Source organism: Engraulis encrasicolus, unplaced genomic scaffold, assembly GCF_034702125.1.
Source record: "Engraulis encrasicolus isolate BLACKSEA-1 unplaced genomic scaffold, IST_EnEncr_1.0 scaffold_29_np1212, whole genome shotgun sequence".
Lineage (NCBI taxonomy): Eukaryota > Metazoa > Chordata > Actinopteri > Clupeiformes > Engraulidae > Engraulis > Engraulis encrasicolus.
The window spans coordinates 1636344-1660557 of NW_026945588.1; the positions used below are offsets into that span (position 1 = coordinate 1636344).

Sequence of the window (24214 nt, forward strand, 5' to 3'; positions counted from 1 at the left end):
GTCGTCAATGTGTGCTCTAAGTAGGGCTGTCAATATTAACGCGTTAATCGCGATTAGATTAATAACATTCTTGATCGCGAATATTTTTTTTAATCGCGATCAGACTTCGCCAGAATCTCCCCACTTCTACCGTCCATATGCAGCTCCTCTGTTAGTAGTCGGCTTAGCACTGTCTGGGCAGTAAAATGGTTGATTATGGCACAGTCTAGCTCAGTGACTTCTACAGTTTGTCACTTACATTTCACAAAACTAATGGGCAAACTGTCAACATAATAGGTATGACATCATTAGTATTATGTCCATAGTATTGTGTCCAACGTAATTAGGCTACGTTATAGTCTGACACCTGAAGCCGATCAGGAACACAATCCCTGCCCCCTCGCGTGGAGAGCGCAGCGCCCTTCCACCCTCTCCCCCATTTGAGAGAAATATATCGCCACCTCTTTCGTCTTTATTTGCTGTTTTACTGATTTGTATAACTCTTACAAAGACAGTCAAAACACTGTGACCAGTCTGATTGCCAACAACGAGTCTAAAATATTAATGTAGTTTTAGGGTTGCCTATGCGTCTTCTCTTCACCGTGCGTTCTCTCCATACGGAGATATGGCCACGTTCGCCGCTGCCATCCACCCAGTAGAAGTCAGAAAGAGGGACAGAATGAGTGTGTGTTTGCTGCTTGGTGAACAGTGTTTGTCGGATCCCAGGATTATTGCGTTTGCGTCCGGATAGGTGGCTATCCGCATCACCGGGGGCCGAATGGAGGGAGCGCAAGCTAACAAAGAGTGCTCGTCCGATCATTTATCATCGTGAGATAAAAACTGTCTTTCAGAGTAAGAATAGGCAAATAACATGCTCAGAACTTCATCACGATTCAACTTCTCACTTGCCATGATAAAATAGCTCACTGATAGCTAGCTCACTGATAACAACACAAACTCAACTCGCAAGCCTTGACACAAAGACGCAGAGTGGCTTCTTCCGCATTTTATGGTTGCGTCACAGGTCGCGTCAAAAATACTGAATCAAACAAAGATATCGCAAACCACGCCCACTCAATGCAAAAGCGTGTGCTCAAGTTGGGTCTCCTAAGGGGGCGTTGTCCCCTACTTCTTCTCTTTTTGAGGTGTTTGCGCAAGACATGCGCTACTGCCATTTAAAAAGTGGGGAAACTGTTTGGGGCAGTTCTGAAAATTGTAAAACATTATTACAGCTTTGCAATTATTTGACAGTTATGTGTCAGTTATTGGCAGCTACTTGACTAAACTCTTATCCTTATAGGTGAAGAATTACTTTTATGTATGATTTTTTTAAATTAACATTAATGTTTAAGATGATATTGAGTTCTAAGAACTAAGAAGTATTGGAAAAAAATAAATGAATGGCCTGAAAGGCAAAACAAATCAGTCTTTGTCTCGATCCTTGTTTTATGCCAAAGAAGACATAGTGATCAGAAATACTGTGCATTAATGGTTTCAACTATCTTGAATTGCAAACTAACCATTTAAAAAATGTAAAATAAATAACGATTAATCGCGATTAACTTCCATATTTTTATGAGATTAATCGCGATCAAAAAAATTAATCGTTTGACAGCCCTAGCAATAAGTAAAGTGAAGATCATATGGATGCATCTATAATGCACTGTATAATGCACATCTATAATGCATCATAATATACTGTAAGCCCCATCAGGCAGCATGTAGTATGGGAGTGATTCTACGATTCCCCTACGCTTTTAAGTCCGTGGATTTTATTTGCCAATTCCACTAACTATTAACTGCATCCAATGATGTTTTGGACATTAGAAAACATTTATCTTTCATATAATACAGAAAGTGTAGACATGGCATTATTTCCCTCAGCAAGAATGAATATTTAATACTGGTTTTGGGCGTTTTCATGCCGTCCTGTTTTCCAAATGTCAGATTCAGTCTTCATATTAGCATGCAAAGAAACTTGTTTTGCCCAAGACGATTGCAAATATTGATTCACAGTAATCATCACAATATGACAAACTGTCAGAAAGACCACTGTCCTTTCCATTATACATAAAATTTGCCATTTTGTGTGTGTCCACGAAAACTGTGTTAACCGTGTCACGGTCTGAAACCCCCTCCATAAATCAGTAATGGTTTGGTCTTAGGCCATACGAATAACATCACGTGATGTCATAACCTCTTTGGCAGGATATGGGAAGACTTTTTGGTAAGTTTTGAGCTCCATCCTTCCATAATTTAATCCATTCTTTTTCATGTTCTCATAGCAGGAAAATTGCCTGTCAACTGTGTTATCAACATATTCATAAGAATCTGAATTACAAATCACATGTAGAAAAACACAGATAAAGCATACAGATACATGAATTGATTAAGGTGTTGTGGTGGAACTTCTGAGGTCCTCAGTTAGCACAACACCATAAAAATGGCTGAAATGTCAACCGTGTTACCGTCAATGGTGTTACAATTAGCCAATTATGACAGTCAGGGTTGCCAGATGAGGGTGATGATTTCCAGCCCAAAACATTTTCAAAACCCGCCTAGAAGCACAAAATCCCGCCCAATTCTATTGATTTCTATGGCAAAAAGTGGGCGGGTTTTTCTGATGAATGCCATTTTTACCCGCAGATGGCAATCCTAAGCAGCCCAATTGGGCGGGAACCAGCCCAATCTGGCAACACTGATGAGGAGTATGTTTTTGCCAATTTATCTCCATATTGACAGACAAACAAACAAAATACTTTGTTTTCTAGGGAGATGGGTTCGTCGGCTTTGTTTTTTCCCCCTAAAAAAGTGCAGACTTATTCCCATGCACTGTTGACCGTAACACAGTTGAGTAACACGGTTGACTGTTTTGAAAGTGTTTTTCAGCTATTGATCCCTTATGTGTTGGAAAAATCCTATGAACAGACACTAGGGATTATCTCTGGAGAAGGAAGTCTTGTGTAAGGAGGGTGACTAAATTCAAATCAGACGTTACAGGGATTTATAATGAAAAATGTGTCAGTCTGTATCACAGTGAATCATAAAATCCTACTTATGAAGCTCAACAATCACATTTTCTATATCAGTTGCACAGATTAATGACAACATTATTGCTAAGGGACATAAGCACTTTCAAACGTATGTTGTTTCAACTCTGTAGTACTTTTATATATGTTTGAAATGACATAGTATTTGTCCATAACACTGTTGACAAAATAATCAAGCAAATGTTCGCTTTCATTAGAGTATTTATCAAATGATTTAAGATTAAGCTTGGCAATTTGCTTGTTTGGAAACTTAAATATATACACTATTTAAACATCTAGGTCATTTAGTTGAAAAAAAAATACTGATAATTGACATTTTGCTTTTGCCAAAAGCGTAGGGGAATCGTAGAATCACTCATATATCCAGCCATGAGCACTCATAATACCCTTGGATTTATAAAGTATTATAAGCTAGATTCATGGTTATTCATTACTGTTAGCATAAAGCATCATGAAACATCATCGGTGTAGTCGTAATGCGTTGTAAGTAATTATAATGTGCATTATAATTTGTTATAAATGCGCTCATAATGCACTATAGATATGGGCTTCATAGAAAGTGTTACCATATAATTTTTAACATTGGGCTAACAAAAATATAAGACCAACGTCATTCGCCTATCCTCACATCCTTTCCTTAGTAACAAACGGAGCTGCACAACAACACGTGTGTATTTATCAACCTAAACATAACGATAATAAAGTAATGTTGCTATACCTTGGCTACTTGTGAATTTTTGGGAACTACATCTCACATTCTCGCGTGAGCTATAGTCGCATGAGCAAATTTCTCCTCGATGGTAAGTTTTGAAAGTATACTACTAAACCAAGGCGATTGGAGTAATTGCAGTTATGGCACTATTTAAGTTTTATCAAAAGAGTATTACCAGGAGTGAAAAACAACCTGTATCAGTGCTTAGTTAGAAATATTTCCAAAGTCTCGTTCTAGGAAGGTTTGTTGCGGTTTGCCATGGGTTACCATGGTCACGGCTCGTGAAATCTCCCTCCTGTAGTCTGCCAGTTTTCCGGGTTAAGCATGTGATAGCAACATCGTATTTATACCAGCGTTTGACACAAAAATGATCAATCATGTCATCCCTACAGCCTATTTGTAATACCCTCGTCAGTTTGCAGGGGTTCGCTAATCGCGTGTTTGCGACACACACCTTATTTGAGACTGGTCCCCATTCCCCACGGCCATTGAGTGGGAACCGGAAAGTCCTTAAAGGGACACTGTGCAGGAAATGGTCAAAAAAGGTACTGCAACTATGCTGGTCATTGAAACTGGGCTGCCTATTGTCAAATTGTATCTTTACATGGATGTGTACAAAGTAATAAACAAATATTATCTAGTATGGTCCAAGTACAGTCATTTTTGCAGCTAAAAATGGCTATTTTTGGAAATTCAAAAAGGCGGACTATGGACAAGATCCCCCTTTTCATGTATGAAAAGTGCAATTTTTCCAGTCATAATAATTTCTTGGAATTTGATGCTGGTGGTAAGTATTCATGCAAAATGTAACATTAGTGAATGGGCAGCATGAATTCTGGAAATAAACAGCTAAAATCTCACACAGTGTCCCTTTAAATGCTAACAAGAACTACAACAGTCTGCTACATGTTTCCGGGTGACTTCGGAGCTCTATTGCTTTTCTCACTAAGAAATGCATCTTTATGAATGCAGTAGTCTGCATATAGCTATCAGATGATCTTATAATGTCATTTAGCCTAAAAAATGCCAAGGAGGCACAATCCCACACTGCTCCAGGAAAATGTAGCCCTGCTGTATGAGGCACATTTCTCCCCTCCTGTCACTGCAAACTAAATATCCTCTGTGTGTGTGTCTTTTGTGCATAGGCCTATTTATGTGTTTGTTATCATTTTTCTTTCCATATTTTTTACTATCATATGCCATTAGGGCAGATGTTAGTGTCTAACACTTGTTTTCAATTTTTTTTTTTTTTTTTTTAAAATCTTTGCACAAACCTAGCCATTTTTGTAGGCCTACATCGGTAGAAGTATTACAATGATTTTAAATGAGACATAATTATGCGATTAATCACGAGTTAACTATGGCATTTGTGCGATTAATCGCGACTAAACATTTTAATCGAATGACAGCACTACTTTTGATACCTGGGACCATGGACACTGACCATTTTTGCTGCATATTCCGATAGACATGCTGACATGTGATATTACTATGGTATTACCATATTATTAGTACGTGATCTGTATTTTTGAGTCCCATTATCATTAGCACATCCCGGTTTTTAGTCCGGCTGTCCTGGAGTTTGCTGTGTACCACTAATTTTGGTCTGCAATTGGATAACCAAAACCAGACAAAACACATATCACTAAAAGACAAACCTCCTGGCTCTACATTGTGGTTGGAAGTTACACTGTTTTTTTATGTTTAAATAATGTGCATGCATGTGGGAGTGTGTGCATCTGAAAGTCTGTGTGAGATGGGAGGCCCATTGAGTTGCACATCAGTTGCCCCTCCTATGGTGCAGTGCTTTATGTTCATATGGTATGTCTGTATGTCTGCTGCATGTTGCATTTGTATTGAAGGCTATTGGCTATTTCCATTCATTTTCCCTTTCTTGCGATTACCTGCTTGAGTCATGTGTGCAACTGGTCATTGGGTAACAAATTGAAATAGATTAGGATGACATTTATCATGACTATGTTTGGAACTGGTTTCGATCTTACCAATTGTGAAAGAACTAGAGATGTGTTGGCTTTGAAGTTCATTCGTCTGGGTAGATAACTGAGCAGTGTATTTAATGCCATATTGTAAGTCAGAGATGTCATGTTGAAGAGCATGTGTGTGGATGGTACTCAGTGGTTCCTCCTGGTCCTCCCTGAACAGCTCCAGCAGGTAAGACACCTGGTCTACTCCCTCTGGTTTGGTCCACTTCACAGTAACTCCTGATAAGTCTGCTGCTACAGTCAGATTATCTGGTGGTGGAAGCTCTGCAGGGCAAACAAACATTCACACAATGATGATATTGTAGGTACTCTTGCAATTAATGGGCGTGAGCATAGGCGTGCACAGATAGACCTTTAACAGACAAAAGTGCCCTTTTGAAAGTTCGGTTTTTATTTTTATTTTTAATTATTTTATTCCTTAAATGTAGGGTTAACGCTGTATTCGATGTTCCCATCATCATTTAGACATAATTGTCAATTAAAATCGTCTGATAATAATGCCCAAAAATGCCTCATGCCCCCTCCAACGGCACACATCTCTCCCTTTGTCAACGTGAGCGCGCTTGAACTGACAGATTCGGAAGCGCGTTGCACAGGCAGCAGTGTGGCGGGCAGCCCCACATGCCATTCTCCCCTCCAGCCAGGTAACAGTCAATAGCCTATTTATGATGTTGAAAGTTGCGTGTGACTTTGGAAGTGATCTAAAGAGAGCCCTGGCTTTCATAATGAGACTTTGCAAATTGTGCATTTAGGCCCTATCAAATCTACCGCAGAAGATGTAGCCAATGTCAACAATTAACACGTGTAACATGATTGCAAAAAATATTATATTAGCAATGAATCCAGAAGTTGCTCAAACAGTTTCAGGTCTAAAGATTAACAGAATGTTTGGGAAACAGCAAGAGGATTCATGTATGTTTGGGAAACGTTGGCCTCCTGATGAACTATGCAACACACCAAATCACATTTGTGACAGACGGCATGGAACAGAACAGCGGTCACGGCCAGGGAGAAAAAAAGGTTGTGCGTAAATTCCAGCAAATCTACTAGTCTAGGCAGAATTTCTGAAAATGTGCTTATTTAAGGTCCTGAAGGCAAATCATGTTAATTTTTGGTATACAACTGATTTAGGGGTATTCAAGGGTGCTGAATCCAAATCTGTTGTATACCGGGCGCAAAAATGTACGGAAATGCCTCAAACGGGCAAAATCCAATATGGCCGCCGACACCAGGTTAAAATCTCGCAATCCCTTTTCTCTTTGACTAAACAAGGTATGAATGTGAAAATAAGACTTATTTTTATGTTTTCATATATGGGGAACCCCATTCTGTCATCAGATTTAAGGTCAGATTTGAAGAAAATGCTTATATAATTGGCTGGCAGCTTTTTTAAAACAGGGAGCCTCATACTGTCAACGATTTTTAGCATTATGATCAAACTTTCAAGATCCACAGAAAATAATATCTGATGTCTTTGTGAACACCAATACTACCAACACTGCACTGAACTGTCTACTTTCACCTGAAAAAAGAAGTTTGTGTCTACCTATTTCCATTCTTTAGTTATTGGCAGTAGAACATGGGATGACACCACCAAAAAAGCACTGTTTTTTGACCCAAAAATGGTACACTTCCATATTTTTTCCTCCAGGATAAAGTGTCTTTTTAGTGTTCATGTTTGGTTTACAGCATTTCCATGGGTTTTGAAAGATGCTTAACTCAAATCTGCTGTATACCAGGCTCAAGAAATCCCATAGTACCTCAAAATGAAGGAATCCAATATGACCGCCGTCACCAGAGATATACAGTACATGTCTTTGATTAAACAAGGTCAACTCTTAAATATATTATGCCAGCTATAGGTTTTCATACATGGGGAATTCATTGCTGTGCTCGGGTTTAAGATTTCGATGAAAAGACATGATTTAGACCTGCATTCTGTACATGTTTAAGACTGTTAATAAATTGATCGTTTATATTGGAATATTTCCCCTATTTCAATTTAATTCGGCATTAATTAAATGTATTGGTCTTATATAACATACCATGTTTTCGAATAGGCCCCCGGTAGAGCCCATTACAATACGAACTCTGTCACTGAAAAGACAACACTTACTACTCACATACACTACATTCACTCCCTCATCCCCACCCTGTCGCCACTCTCAATGTAAATAACAATCAAGCATAACATGGCAATGTTCGGACGGACCACACATTGAGAGAGTACATACACACACAAGTGTGGCAGAGAAGACATTCTTATTGGAACAACAATGTACACATACGTACGTATACAGGCGCTTTAATATACACTCAGGCAGATTTCAATTAAATAATTGAGGCATTATACCATGATGAAATGTTTCCATCTCAAACCATCTCCCATGCTCCCATCTTTTCAACCATAAAAGTAAGTGCACACACGAGTCTGCCTAAATAATTGTTTTTATACAACTTTACAATGGAAATCACCGTTTGCCAATTTTATTGATGTGCTCATTCAATCTATGAATAAAGGAGGATTGAGTGGCGAGCTGATGTGTAGAATAGAATAGAATAGATTGGAATAAAATAGAATAGAATAGAATGGTGTTTGTCACTATGCACATGTTCACTGAGATTGAAAGCAACACACTTCAGAGCACACATTAAATTCACAAAACAGTTTAGGTGAGCAGAATATACAATTAATAGTGCCAAAAAAAACATGAACAGAGCAGGGAGTGCATAGGGTGTGTGTTTGTGTGTGTGTGTGCGTGTGCGTGTGTGAATATATACACAGAGGACATACTCATGTATTGGTACTCATGTCATACTCATTGGTATCCAAAAGTTATTGCATCGATTGTCTTGCTCAATGTAGATATTACAGTAGCGGTGGCCCACTCTGCAAACACAACCATTTTACATGGCTCGTGTTCATTCTGTATTACGGTACTTCAAACCTCAGTTCAATATGTTGTGCAGTATCAATTAGTCTATTGCAGAACACCAGATGGATGGAAAGAGATCATTGGATTGAGGGATACCAATGAATGGTCATTCTGTGCATGTGTGTGTGAAATGTGGTTATGGCCCTTTGTTGCGTTGTTTGGTCCTTGCTTTGACACACCTGTACCAAGAGGACAGCAAGGCAAAGAGCTGAGGACCGGGTTGGAGGCTGTCCTAGATAATGTTTTAGCTCTGTTGATGCAGCAGGAGGATGAGAGAGGGGCTAAGTTTGTTCCTCCTGTAGGTGTGCCTCCTGAAGGCCGCAATTATCTCTTTGGTTTTCTTTGCATTCAAAGATACAGAAATTATTACCTGTATACCAGACTGCCACCATTTGCTGGCCACAGCAACTTCCATCTGGAGCTACGCCATAGGCATAGAGGTCCAAAAGAGTGGATTTATTTAAAGAAATCCTTGCACTTATGACACATTTTGTGTCACATTTGTCTGAGCTGCGGTTTAACTATTCACAGATTCGAAAAGTGACTCATTGGAGCAGCCATTGTTGCTGAAAGAACTGCTTTTTCACTTATTTAACTTCTCACCACCATACATTTTGACTATGTCACATCTCTGAAAAATCAGTGATCCTGATTCTACGGTATTGTGGTTTGCGATCAGGGCGAATCCGAAGGATTAGAGGTTATCTGCTGTACGTGATGGAGTGACCAAAGTGCCTGAAGTGTGATGGCTGCCTTGTGGCCATGGGAGGCACACCCATGAGTGAGTTGTAATCATATGTGAGGGACCCAAGTGATAGGTGAAGCTTAGATGATGGAGCACACTGGATGGGAGAAGCACAGTTGTGTGAGGGCCACCATAGGGGTGAAGTGCAAGTAAGGGGAAGGCAGCGTGATATTGACCATCACTAGGGTTATGGGTGTGCTCTGACTGTCCCACTTATGATCCAAGCCCTTTGGAGTAGAAGTCAGAGCCCTAGGTTAACTTATTCTCAATCACCTCTCCTCCTCTCCAGTGATTTTGAAGGAGTTGTTTGCTTAAATGCGACAGCTATGTATGCCCAAGACAAATTTCTCTTAGGACAAATAAAAAGAATCTTGAATCGTGAATTTGCAGCAAGTGAATGACTCCATGTACTCCATGCCTCTTCTTGCAGATCCAGAGGGGGATGAGGCACTCCTTGGGGCAAGCACAAGTTGTGATGTCTTTTCATGCTTTGTGAATGGCAGATACAGGAGTAGTGGGACTAATGCCCCATTCAATGTCATCCATCCCGTTTCAGTGACTGACAGGAGGACAGGGTGGAATAGTATGTGATCCTGCCTCAGTACATTGGCTTGATAATGTGAGGGCACAATATGTCATTGTGTGGCTTCTGATGTAGATAGCAAAGACTCTATGACTAGGACTCATCACTGCAAAACAACTCCATTGCTTTCGCTACATCTGCAGCAAAAGTACAATGTAGTGCATGGTGTTATGTAGGCTAGTGTCTAAACATGTAGTGGCCAAATCACTGAGGAGGAGGAGCTTGATAATGATTGGGAATAGCCTAACTATCAAGAAAGTAAATATTTCACAATGACATCAACCTGTCTTTTGTTCCACCTTTCACCTTTCTACCGTTCAAGGATTCAATCTAAGCAAGGCAATAAAATCAGTAGACAATAACTTCCCAAAACTAGATATTCATATTAGATGAAGGTACATTCAGGCATACAGGCTTATCTGTGTATAGTTTTGTCATAATGGAAGAGGTGTGCTGAGGTGGACACGTTTCATTGTGCATAAGCAATTGAAATAGACAAAACATTTCAATAGAAATTAGCCTGTCAGTTAATTGGCATGAAAAACAATGGTTGTAAACATGAATTCAGACTACACTGAACTGCCTGAATACACTGACTACCTTTGATTATAATTTTAAATTTGATTACATACATTATTTCCCCATGTATGAAAAGAAAACATATAGCTACATAATGTTTTAATCAAAGATATGTATATCTCTGGTGACGGCGGCCATATTGGATTCCTTCATTTTGAGGCATTATAGGAATTTTTTGAGCCTGGTATACGACAGATTTGAATTTAGCATATTTCAAAACCCATGGAAATACCAAACATGAACACTATATAAAGGCACTTTGTCCTGAAAGAAAAAATATGGACACGGAAGTACTATTTTTGGGTCAGAAATCAGTGCTTTTTTGGAGGCGTCATCCCATGTTGTACTGCCAGTAACTAAAGAATGGAAATAGGTAGACACAAACTTCTTTTTTCAGGTGAAAGTAGACAGTTCAGTGCAGTTTTTTGTAGTATTGGTGTTCACAAAGACATCAGACATTATTTTCTGTGGATCTTGAAAGTTTGATCATAATGCTAAAAATCGTTAACAATATGAGGCTCCCTGTTTTAAAAAAGCTGCCAGCCAATTATATAAGCATTTTCTTCAAATCTGACCTTAAATCTGATGACAGAATGGGGTTCCCCATATATGAAAACATAAAAATAAGTCTTATTTTCACATTCATACCTTGTTTAGTCAAAGAGAAAAGGGATTGCGAGATTTTAACCTGGTGTCGGCGGCCATATTGGATTTTGCCCGTTTGAGGCATTTCCGTACATTTTTGCGCCCGGTATACAACAGATTTGGATTCAGCACCCTTGAATACCCCTAAATCAGTTGTATACCAAAAATTAACACAATTTGCCTTCAGGGTTCATCTTTTGGGAAAATTGACCCTGACTATACTACTTATAGCCTTCTGCACAGCACAGCAATCAAAGCAGGGTGCACACAGCAATGTCTTATGTGGGGGGAAACAGGTAGGCTATAGAGGATTGTGCTTGACACCTCCAGAAAAGTGTAGCCTACACGGATAAAACCTCCGACCCAAAGTAGCAGTTTTCATTCACAATACCCGTGTAGGCCTAATAGACTAAATCCTTTTGACAACGTCTTGAAATGAGAGTTAAGCTTTAATATTCGTTTGAACAGTTTGAAAACACTCATGGACTAATTAAAATCGGTACTAATGGAGGAAAAATGACAGGAGATGCAGAGTTTTCCAAGTAGGCTAAGGAATCTGTTAGAATGAATCGCTTCCTGATCACTGCGCTGGAGACACGCATTTAAAGCGACAGTACACTTTTTAGTCCATGCGGTAAATGATGCACTAGGCTTGGTAATCTAATTATTTTAACTTTCCGACATAGTATTCCTCACTTTTAAAAAATGTAAATGTTTTGTTTAGCGTACTGTGGAATATTCATTAAAATGTGAATTTTAAAAAAAAATCACCGAACCGTGATTGCAGCCGCTAGTTCCACATGCCCCCCACCACCACCCCAGGACCTGCCCCCCAAAATGTCTGTGCACACCAGTGGGCGTGAGGAATATTCGTCCTCACCAAGGGGCAGCGTTAAACGTAGGTTCAATTGCAGTTTAAATTTCTTGTTCACTCACAAAAAAACAAAATACAACCATTAATGTTTGAACATGTACTCACAAAAGTGAGTACACCCCAGATTAAAATCCTGTAGAGAAGGGGCTGTGTTTGCTCGAATTGTCTAGAAATGAAACGAAATGAAAAGGGATGAAAAGGGAGGTCTTCAGTGTGCGTTTCAACCTTTCTTTGCATTGAACTTTTACATTTTGAGTCTTCATCTGACTTAAATAGATTGGTGTGTAGGTATAATTGCAGTTATGCAATCGAAATTACATTATTGGGTGTGGGTAACTTCCTCGCACGGCTTGCACCATTAATGTAAGGGAAGTACAGTAATGTAATTATAATTACATTAATAAGTATAACATTCTTATACAGTTCCAAATATGTAATGTGTTATTACTATATGTGAGGAATAAGAAATGATGCATGAAGAGTGTGTTAAACTCTTCGCGCTGGGTATTAATAATGTGTAGGTGTGTACTTATGGAATCGTCAATTGTCTAATTATTGATTGCATAAAACACGTTTCATGACCGTCTCATAAAATCATGACCATTATGTAAGGGATAATTGACTTCACGTTGTGCGTATAACAGGAAAAATAATGCACACCTAGGTGGTGATGCGGCCACGACGCGAAGCGGAGTTTTCTGTATAACTACTTCCTTCCGCGACAAGAAGATTCTTTTCATAACTTTCTGGCGAACTGCCGTTACTAATTCTAAATTGAGTTGTCAAGTCAAAAAGCCAGTAGTTAATTCGATCGCATTTGGTAGTCAAGTCAGTCGCCTCAATGTTCTACCCATCCGATATGGGCGCGTCTGACTTGCCCACAAGATTAGGCCTATGCTACAGTTGGCATGATTCCTACAAATTTACAGATCTCAATAGATTAAAAAAATACCCCGCTTATCTTGGCGACATTCTAAATGCCTCGCCTCGCCATTAACTTTATCAAAACAGGCACCTCGTCAATCTGCTCTCCTCCCATAGGAAACTCCCTTTGATTTATTTTCCACTGCGTTCCCATAGTTATTGATCCGAAAATATCCCATATTTTCCATAAGTTACGCTACTCTCTCAACTGTAAACGCTACAACCACAGGAAACTACTCTCCTCTCGTGGGGAAGAAACGCCCACGTGAAACGGGCGTCCCTTTGCGCAGGGAATATTTCTCTCTCTCTCTCTCTCTCTCTTTCCCTCTCACACACACACACACACACACACTCACACACACACACACACAAAGTTGACAGAGTGATGGTCAGTTGGGAGAAATAAACATGTTTGAAATTTGAAATACTAGTACAAGGTTAACGATCGTCCATACAAAAGTTATCCTATAGCGTGTTGAGTTCCTCGTGTGTCCTGACTCACTGCTCTCCTTGCAGTGCTCGCAAAGTCACTTTAAATATTGCAACGGAATGCAATACAAACGAAAACCGGTTGAAGGAAGAAATCGACCGTAGTGCTAACCTGGCCAAGATAACTTACAGTTTCAATCATTTCTAGAGTAGACGTCTCCAAGGAGACTCGTGGTCCCGTGGTGTTGTCTTCACCTCTCGACAGAGGGAGTCGGGCCATGTAAAATTACTGGGTTGAGCCACGTATGTAACCTGAGCCAGGTACAATATGAAAACACAGCCACAGCCACAGCCACTCCAGCAGCACTCTCAGCTAACTACTCATTTTCACACACCAGTCGGCTAAAGAAAAGAGGAGGCGGAACAGGGATCCTTATCAACAAGCATTGGAGCTATGCCCCCCTGCTGCCTGCCAACAACTACAGCTGCCTGGAATACCATGCAATCAAAGTCACAGCCCCAATCAAGGTGTCTGTACTTGTGATCTACCGTCCCCCAGGAACACTGGGCGACTTTATTGACGAATTGGATACGCTGATCTCCTCCATCACGGACCTAGGCGGCCCCCTACTTGTCCTCGGCGATTTCAACATACATCTAGAGAAGCCGTACGCCACAGACTTCAAGGCCCTGATGAAGTCATTTGACATTCAACTAGCCAGCTGCCCCCGCCACACGAGTGGTAACCAGCTCGACCTGATCATGACTAAGGACTGCCAAGCGGACAACATCAAGGTAACACCAATGCATGTTTCAGACCATTTTTTCCTCCATTTCACCACCTCCCTACCCGACCCTACACCCACCCCCCCTCCCTTGGTCACATATAGGCGGAATCTACGCAACCTGTCACGCACTACCTTTGCATCAGTGGTGGCAGATGCCTTGCCCTCAGCAAGCGTGCTCTCCTCACTCGATGTTGACACTGCTACAGATTCGCTCAGCTCCACACTGACCTCCTGCCTCGACAACCTGTGCCCACTAGTCACTAAACCTGCAAGACCTTCACAACCGCGACCATGGCTGACAGAGACCATCCGAGCTCTACGTACCACCCTCAGAGCGGCAGAAAGGAAATTGCGCAAAACCCGCAACCCATCTGACTTAGATCTCTACTAGCCTCCCTCTCCGCCTCTGTAACAGCTGCCAAGACGACCTACTACAACGACAAGATCAGCAACACTACAGACCCACGTAAGTTGTTTTCTACATTCAAGTCACTGCTCAACCCTCCCCCCCCCTCCTGCGCCCACAGACCTGAACCCAGACAACTTTGCCACCTTCTTCACGGAAAAGACGGCAAATATTAGCAAGCAATTCTGTGAGCCGCCCTCCCGTCCAGAAGACACCCCCCTGGAAAACACGGCGACTCCTGCAACACTTCATGAATTCACTCTGCTCTCTGAAGAAGACGTTTCCAAACTCATCACAAGAAGCCGTCCCACCACCTGCCTACTAGACCCAGTGCCCACGAACCTTCTTCAAGACATTGCCCAAACCGGTGGTCCCAGCAATCACATCCATCATGAACTCCTCACTCTCCTCCGGCACTGTCCCCTCCGCCTTCAAACAAGCAAGGGTGACACCACTATTGAAGAAGCCTACACTGAACCCTGCTCATGTCGAAAACTACAGACCTGTCTCACTGCTTCCCTTCCTATCCAAGACGCTAGAAAGGGCAGTTGCAAAGCAGGTCACCAACTTCCTAAACCAGAACGGATTACTGGACCCAAAACAATCTGGTTTCAGAAGTGGACATTCAACTGAAACTGCGTTACTCTCAGTGACTGAAGCTCTAAGGACTGCAAGAACGGAAGGACTATCCTCGGTCCTCATACTACTAGACCTGTCTGCAGCCTTTGACACAGTCAACCACAAGATCCTCCTGAGGATACTCGCAGCCATGGGAATCACAGGCGTTGTCCACTCATGGTTCAACTCCTACCTCTCTGGACGCACCTTCAGTGTGTCATGGCAAGGGAAGCTGTCTACGACTCACACCCTCTCCACAGGCGTACCCCAAGGATCAGTGCTGGGACCCCTTCTGTTTGCAATACACACCTCCTCCCTGGGACGTGTCATTCAAACACATGGGTTCTCCTACCACTGCTATGCTGATGACACCCAGATGTACCTGTCGTTCCGTCCAGAGGACACCACGGTTTCGGAACGCATCTCTGCCTGCCTCACTGATTTGTCAACATGGATGAAGGACCACCACCTACAGCTGAACCTGGCCAAGACAGAGATCCTGGTGATCCCAGCTAAAGAGTCGCTCAGTCACAACATCAACCTCAAGATAGGCTCCACCATCGTGACCCCAAACAAAGTCGCCAAAAACCTCGGCGTCATGATTGATGATGAGCTGTCATGCTCCAACTACATCAACTCGGTCACCCGGACCCGTCGAATCCAGATGTCCAACGTACGGAATATCAGACCTGTGCTGACACAATATTCTACACAACGACTGGTCCAGGCCACGGTCCTGTCCCGCGTTGACTACTGCAACACACTCATGACAGGTCTACCTGCTTGTGCGCTAAAGCCTCTGCAGATGATCCAGAATGCGGCGGCACCGTTGATATTCAATCAACCCAAAAGGACCCATGTTACTCCTCTATTTATTGAGTTGCACTGGTTACTGATCGCCGCCCGGATCAAGCACAAGGCATTGACCCTTGCCTACAAAACCATCACAGGAACGGCCCCAGCTTATCTGAAGGACCTACTAACGCCTTATGTTACTGGAAGAGAACTGCGCTCATCCAGCACAAGCCGTCTGGCTCTGCCATCCAGTCGCTCTAGGTACTCCCAGTCAAGATTGTTCTCTGTTGTGGTACCCAAGTGGTGGAACAGTCTCCCAGAGGCAGCAAGACTAAGCACATCTCTTGCAGCCTTCAAGAAACAACTAAAGACATTCCTCTTTCGAGAGAATCTACTAGACTAATGCTTGAACTGGCCTTGCCCCAGGGCAGACTCCTGACATGATGTTTAGTTTAGTTTAGTTTGTGTGTGTGTGTTTGTGTGTGTGTGTACTCGTTATTTACTCTGTATTTAAAAAAAAAAAAAAAAAAACGAACCCCTCTTTGCAACTGCACTTCTTGTTCTGTATATCTCCTGTGCACTTTGTATTTGCTTGTGATGTTGGCTTGATTATGTCCTCTTTTGAAAGTCGCTTTGGTTATAAAGCGTCTGCCAAATGCAATGTAATGTAATGTAATGTAAATGTAATGTAATATAGAAAATGGCGTCTGTAATCTATTTAACAATATGGCGGGCATTCGTAAAATGAGGGGAGATGCCTTAACCCCTTAGCGCAGCACTATGGCTCTCTGTAATGTCATGGCAATGTTGTTATGATGTAGTTAAGCATTTTCAGCAAGTGAATAGGGTCGCCGGCGACCCCTGCTGTAGTAAGAGGCTACCCTTGGTGTAAAGGTCCCTACAATATCAACAGCCTGGCCAGTAAGGGAAAAGTGAAAATCAAGATGTTTCTGTTACCGCTGTAAAATTGAAGTGGGCATGGTATGAACCTTTAGACAGAAAGTTATGAAATAAGTAAATAGCAGCCGACAAGGGAAACAATGGACAAGGCGGAAGCGTAGAAGAGCCCAACGGTGCAGCCCAAACCAAGTCCTGTGTCCCTTGATAGCGAGACACCTCAAGGGACACTCTCCCATTTATCACCCGGCTGCCAGTGTTTAAAAAATATTTTATTATTTTGTTGGTATAAAGCTTCGTGAGAAATTAATAAAAGACCGAATTGGATATTGGATGTGTAAAATGCTTCATGTCTGAAGAATTTGAAGATTGGGCACAATGACCACAGTGATGAGTGATGATTGGGTGAGCGGTTAGGGCGTCAGACTTGCATCCCAGAGGTTGGTTCGACTCCCGACCCGCCAGGTTGGTGGGGGGAGTAATCAACCAGTGCTCTCCTCTTAGACAGGTCATCAGCTGGGAAAATTAGGCCTTTTGTCCTACCGCACTTTTCTCTGTGGATTACTGACCAGAAGCCCTATTGAAAGAAATTAAAACATGGGGCCACGTCAATTTTTGCTCAGAATTCAATATGGCTGCCATTTTCCAAAATGACTTATTTTCATGCATTATTACATTGTACTATAAGGTGATATTCATGAGCGATTAACTACTTTCAGCACTATTCTGTCCTATTTCCTTACAAACATGTTTACAAAGGTTGACTAAACTAAAATAAATGAAAATAAAGTTGGCCACCTTGCAATATCCAAAGGAAAGTGCTAAAAATAATGATTGATCATACAGTGCGTCTATGGCTGGGAAAATTAGGCCTATTGTCCTGTCAGGGTTTTCAGAGTGGATTACAGACCAGAAGGCCTATTGAAAAATATTCACCAGATGGTTGCCATCTCAAATGTGCTCCAAAATTCAAAATGTTCTCTGTCCTATTTTCATTTATTTTAGTTTAGTCAACCTTTGTAAACATGTATGTAAGGAAACAGGACAGAATAGTGCTGAAAGTAGTTAATCGTTCATGAATATCACCTCATAGTACAATGTAATAATGCATGAAATCAAGTCATTTTGGAAAATGGCTGCCATATTGAATTCTGAGCAAAAATTGACGTGGCCCCATGTTTTAATTTCTTCCAATAGGGCTTCTGGTCAGTAATCCACAGAGAAAAGTGCGGTAGGACGAAAGGCCTAATTTTCCCAGCTGATGACCTGTCTATCATGCATGACTGAGGTACCCTGATCATGGTACCGTCCCACTGCACTGCTCCCCATGGGGTGCCACTGAGGGCTGCCCCCTTGCACGGGTGAGGCATAAATGCAATTTCGTTGTGTGCAGTGTGCAGTGTTCACTTGTGTGCTGTGGAGTGCTGTGTCACAATGACAATGGGAGTTGGAGTTTCCCAATGGGCTTTCACTTTTTTTTTTCTCACTTTTGTGATAAAAACGTTGCGGTTGGTTGGGTAGCTATGAAATCTTACTGAGTGCATTTTTAGGATGCACTAATCTGTCTCAAGTTGGGAGAGCGTGAATGTAATCAGAGGAGGTGTAGAACTGACACTATTCAGAGAGGGGTCGCTCTTGAGGATATTCCAGTGTTTACGAATTATGTTTTTCACTCTATCTGCCCTAGGTGAATATTCTGTGGAGTGGAGGAAGTATCAAATTATCGATTCATTAATTTTTATAGTTCATAGCCTTATCGATCGAATTATGATTAATTGATAAGCGGCGTTTTCTCCTCGAAATCTCAATGTTTCTTTTTAAAAAAACCTACTAAATCTAAAAAATTGAGATAAAATACCACATTTAAATTAATTCTATTTCAATTCTTTAATCCAACGGTGATTTAAATATTCCCACTATTCACACCCCTCTTCACACACACTCTTCACATTCCCATTTCACCAGAGTCTCTTGTCAGTTGAATTCTCAATTAATTGCGATTAATGTTTTTCAATCGATTAACACATTGATCGATTAAAGTCGATTAATCGTTTGCATACCTAGGAGGAAGACTTGTTTTTTTTTGACCAAAAGGGATTCTCTTTCAGTACAGAGTGCCCGTTAGTAAGCTGAGGAGATTTTGGAAAGGGGGTAGCCTCTCTGTTGGAAACGCTGCGTCATCTCAATGGCTTTGCGTTGGAAGTCAATTCCTATGCAGTCTTAAGACACGCACTCTTGTCATGGGGTTGCGGGAGGAAAAGTTTATCTAAAATCCACTCCAGAATATATTTCAATCAAAAAGTGTTGCATGGAAAAGATATATTGATGATTTGGCGAGGTGATCAAAAGGATTTGAATGACTTCTTGAAGTACATAAATTCAACAACTAACTATTTGTCATTCACTATGGAGCAAAATGAATAAATACTTGCTTTTGTTTGTAAGTTCACTGATATGAGAACATGCTCTGGGCAGCTCGTTGTATTTGGCCACAGTTAATGTAGAATGTTTATGTGGAACCGCGTAGTTTAGAAATACAACAACTGAGAATTGACTCACGGTGATGGTAAGGAACATCAACAAAGCATGTTAAATGTTCAAAATGTTAGCCAAGTGAGCATCAAATGCAATATTACATTTTACCTCATAGTGGCACTTGACCTTACTACAGCCCTTTGATATGCGTAAAGGCAAAATGCGCGTAAGTGGATGGGAGAATGCGCTTAGAAATAATTGACATGATAAACTCCCTGATTTTGGCCTTACCCAAAGCACGCAACTGGTGAAATAATGCGTAGGCCCCGCTAAGTCACAGACTTAAGCGCGGAGACACTGTTGCGCGCTTTTTTTTTAACTTAGTAGAGAATACAGCCCTTAGTGGTCCGTGGAATTTCGCCTAATTTTTGCCATTTTTGGGAAAATGTGCCCTGCAGTGTGACATCCTTGGTGTGACATTTTTTTTAAGATACAATAAAATTATTAATATTCTGCACAACCATATCCCCCATGGATACAGCCCAAAGTTATTAAAGGGACACTGTGCAGGAAATGGTCAAAAAAGGTACTGCAACTATGCTGCTCATTGAAACTGGGCTGCATATGGCAAAATTTGATCTTTACTTGGACCATACAAGAAAATATTTGTTTATTACTTAGTCAACTTTCATGTAGAGTCATTTTTGCAGCTAAAAATGGAAATTCAAAATGGCGGACCATGGGGAAGATCCCCCTTTTCATGTATGAAAAGTGCAATTACTTAGAATTTGGTGATGGTGGTAAGTACTCATGAAGAAGGTAACACTAGTGAATGGGAAACACTAGTGAATACTGGAAATAAACAACCAAAAATCTCACACAGTGTCCCAGGCATAAGTAGGTTTTACACTGTCTGTGAATCTGAAGATCCCAGTATTAGCTATTAATTTTGAGCTTACCTGTAATGTTTGCTGAATTTTGAAAAGTAAAAAGTAAAGCGTTCTTGAACTATTCTACTGAGTAGCCCATGACTGTGTCTAGTTTTATACATGGGTTCGCCATGTTTGTAAACACAATGTCATGAGGAGGGGCAAGACACTGGCGGCCAACCACATGAGCTATTTTTTTTATTATTATTCTAACAATTAGAGGTTGAGTTGTGCACAGGCATGTTTGCGCAGTCAGGGGAAAACTAAAATTTAGAACCCATGTAGGCTAAACAAAGGATATCAAGTTATGGTTATGGTTGAGGGTGGGGGCGGGACTAATAAGCCAATGTGGTGCCCCCTGGCACTATATGTCACTGGTGACCCCTTTATAAACAATGTTCGTTAAATTTGTGTCTTGTGGTGCCCCTTCAAAAACGGTTGGTGCTCCAGGGCGCAGGGCCTTTCTCAAAACCTAGGACAGTGTCCTTCCAAGTGTGTCAGCCTAATTAGTCACGCCCAGTGATTGGATTGGAAGGACACTGTCCTAGGTTTTGAGAAGGACCCACTATATCATGGTTTGGGTAGTTGAGCTTGGTAGTAAGTTTAAGGTCCTACCAAAGCTTACACCAAACCTACGCCCTTGACGTGATGTACCGTGAGTGTGTATGCAACTCGGAGCCAGCTAGGTTTCTGATGGCTACAAGTCTTTCCCCATGGTATTTCAGACACTTTTAAAAATAGGATGGAGATAATAATTGTACCAAGTGTGATGTGGATTTCATTGCACAGCTCTTTAATAAGTCATGAGGCCTTCTGGGTGTGTTTGCAGTGTATCCACAACACAAGGCGAAGTGACCAAGCTCTGTCATGCCATGAGAAATGTAAACAGTGATGTCACGCACGGATTCCCTTATAGAACCACTACTGGATTAATTTAATGTCATGTTTGACATTTCACTTTGTGAAAAATAATGTACAAGTGTTATCAACCCACAAGTGTTTAATGCCCACATTATGGGAAAACTTGACAAATGTACAAATTAAGAGATTGTCATGAAAAGTCACATAGTAGCCTTCTATAAACCTCTGACTGCATCATATCAAACACATTTGTGAGTAATCGCTCGATACATTTGATGTAGAAAGGTGTTTTAATCCCATCTCTTAATTCAAAGACTACAACAATAGTATGATATCAACATGATCACTCAGACAGAGATGCCTGAAGATGAAGTTTATTAGGGCCCGAGCACCGAAGGCGCGAGGCCCTATTGTTCTTACTTTGTTTTTTATTATTATTTTTTTTGGTTTTATTATTATTATTTGTCTTCTTCCCGCACGTCGGGCCATTTTTGAGGTGGTTGCCATGCGTAACTTTGAACGAAACGTTTGCAAGATGATTCGTTCGAACGCATTCTTCCGAGGGGACCATTTTTATAAAGCTAGGGACAGGAGCGGAGTGGGAACACTTTTCCCACCGGGAGTATTTTCCCCTTAGCGGCACTTTTTACCCCACGAAGGGAGACAGAGAGAAGAGGGGGCTTTTGATCCTGCTGCTGCGTGTGTGGGAGTGAGTGGGTGAGAGAGAGAGAGAGAGAGAGAGGCGCTTCTGATTGGATCAGCGCGAGATTCAGATTAACCCCTGAAGTGCTGGGGAACAGCAAGTAGTGGCTCCTGTAATATTGAGTTGGGGTTTTGGTTAAAATGTACCAGCAGTGAAAACAAGAAAATGAGTGAGAAATAATTCACTGCACATTCACTAACAGTCCATATCACATTTGAATTAAAAGTACCTTACTATGATGTGATGTGTGTTATCCAAATAAAATCCAGTCGTGTTTTTGCATTTTCTGTCATTTTAACAAAATGATTTGGATGGGATTATTAAAAAAAAATGCTACTGTTCCAGTGCAGAGTAGACTATTATGACCGTGTTATATTGAGATTGGTGTGATTTGTACCGGGAGATGAAAAAATATTGCATTACAGGACATAGAAAGGTTTTTTTTTTTTTGTGCCGAAAAGTACCGAAATACATGTTGATGCCGATACCGGTACCAAAATATTGGTATTGTGACAACACTAGACCATACAGGACGCAACCCCCACATACAATTTTTATCTTTGTGCATTTTCGGCCATGCGTTCACACACAGGTTACGCGCACCTGAAGACTCATGATAAATATTTATGCTTTCGTTTGCATGGCCCATATGACGCAGGAACGACAATCTTCATTGACAACGTTTTGAACGAAAATATTAGTGAATCATTCATAATTGATAACAATCATGTAGGGCAGCTACTGAACAAGAGTGAAAGCAGTTGGAAAATCCGACGGCAGCCTACTGTCAACGTGTTCTATTTAATTAAATAAACAAACTCCAAAGAAATAATCTAAGGGAAATTGTTGGGTTATTGAGAAGTCAAAACTAAGGGTCTTTGGAGAAATGCTGTCCCCAAAATGTTTAATCTAGAACTGACAAAAGAGGAATGCTTACGCTCTGTTCCATCCTCCTGGTGTTTGCGGAGCTCTCGTCGTGCTTTCTCATATCCAGGTTAAAAAAAGTCTTTAGCGGGACACTGTGTGAGATTTTTAGTTGTTTATTTCCAGAATTCATGCTGCCCATTCACTAATGTGACCTTTTTCATGAATACTTACCACCAGCATCAAATTCTAAGTATTCATTATGACTGGAAAAATTGCACTTTTCATACATGAAAAGGGGGATCTTCTCCATGGTCCGCCATTTAGAATTTCCAAAAATAGCCATTTTTAGCTTCAAAAATGACTGTACTTGGACCATACTAGAAAATATTTGTTTAATACTTAGTGAACTTTCATGTAAAGATCAAATTTGCCAATAGGCAGCCCAGTTTCAATAAGCAGCATAGTTGCAGTACCTTTTTTGACCATTTCCTGCACAGTGTCCCTTTAAAGTCTTTACTCACAGCGACTATGTCCCCACATTCTTCCTTATGCTCAATATCTTCCTTTAACTTTTTGACATAAATTTTGCATTTATACGACGTATCACCTTGCTTTTCAAAGTATTTCACAAACTCCATCTTCAGACCTTGCCTCACAGGGCACACATGACACCAAAACGGCGGGGTCAGTGGCTGGCTGTAGTCATTTCTGATTAGTGGTTAGCGATTTGGATGAAGTTACTCACATCTCGCCGCGTCATAACGTATCGTTGCGCACGTGTTCTGTTACTCACCCGATGTTACATGTTTGCACACATGAACCAACTTCAATACACTCACGGTCACTTCCTAACGCTTTCCACTCATTATGTGTTACACTGGGACTAATTATCTAACTAATAGGTACAATATCAGCAGCTACATAGCCTACTTTTGAAAGACAGTATTTTTCCCATCACATCACTCGTCTCGTGATCGACTGCAACTCCACTCGAAATCGACTGGTAGCCCGCGATCATCTGGTTGGACACCCCTGTCGTAGAGACTCCATTTTTGTTTTAGGAGGTCATAGCAACATGCCAGTCATGCTAATGCTAATTTGTTAACGTTAACAATACTTATTTGTTATTTTTGTGTTAGGGAGTTCATAGCAACATGCCAATCATGCTAATGCTATTTTGTTAACGCTAACAATGCCATTTTTTCCCCTTCAATATCTCGTGAACCAAATGTCGTAGAGACTCCATTTTTGTTTTAGGAGGTCATAGCAACATGCCAGTCATGCTAATGCTAATTTGCAATGATAATTCGTTTTTCTTCAATATCTTGTGAACCAGAGGTCAAAGAGACTCCAATTTTGTTTTGGGGAGGTCATAGCAACATGCCAGTCATGCTAATGCTAATATGCTAACGCTAA

The 24214-nt window shown here is 41.0% G+C and overlaps 1 protein-coding gene across 1 annotated transcript in view; it reads right to left on the reverse strand.

Moving 5' to 3' along the window:
- Positions 1-24214, reverse strand: part of LOC134443249 (interferon-induced very large GTPase 1-like) — a 70601-nt gene that overhangs the window by 36206 nt on the left and 10181 nt on the right. Inside the window, exon 5 of the mRNA XM_063193127.1 lies at positions 5874-6008. Within this exon, the coding sequence (XP_063049197.1) occupies positions 5874-6008 (135 nt within the window). The remainder of the gene's footprint in view (positions 1-5873; positions 6009-24214) is intronic.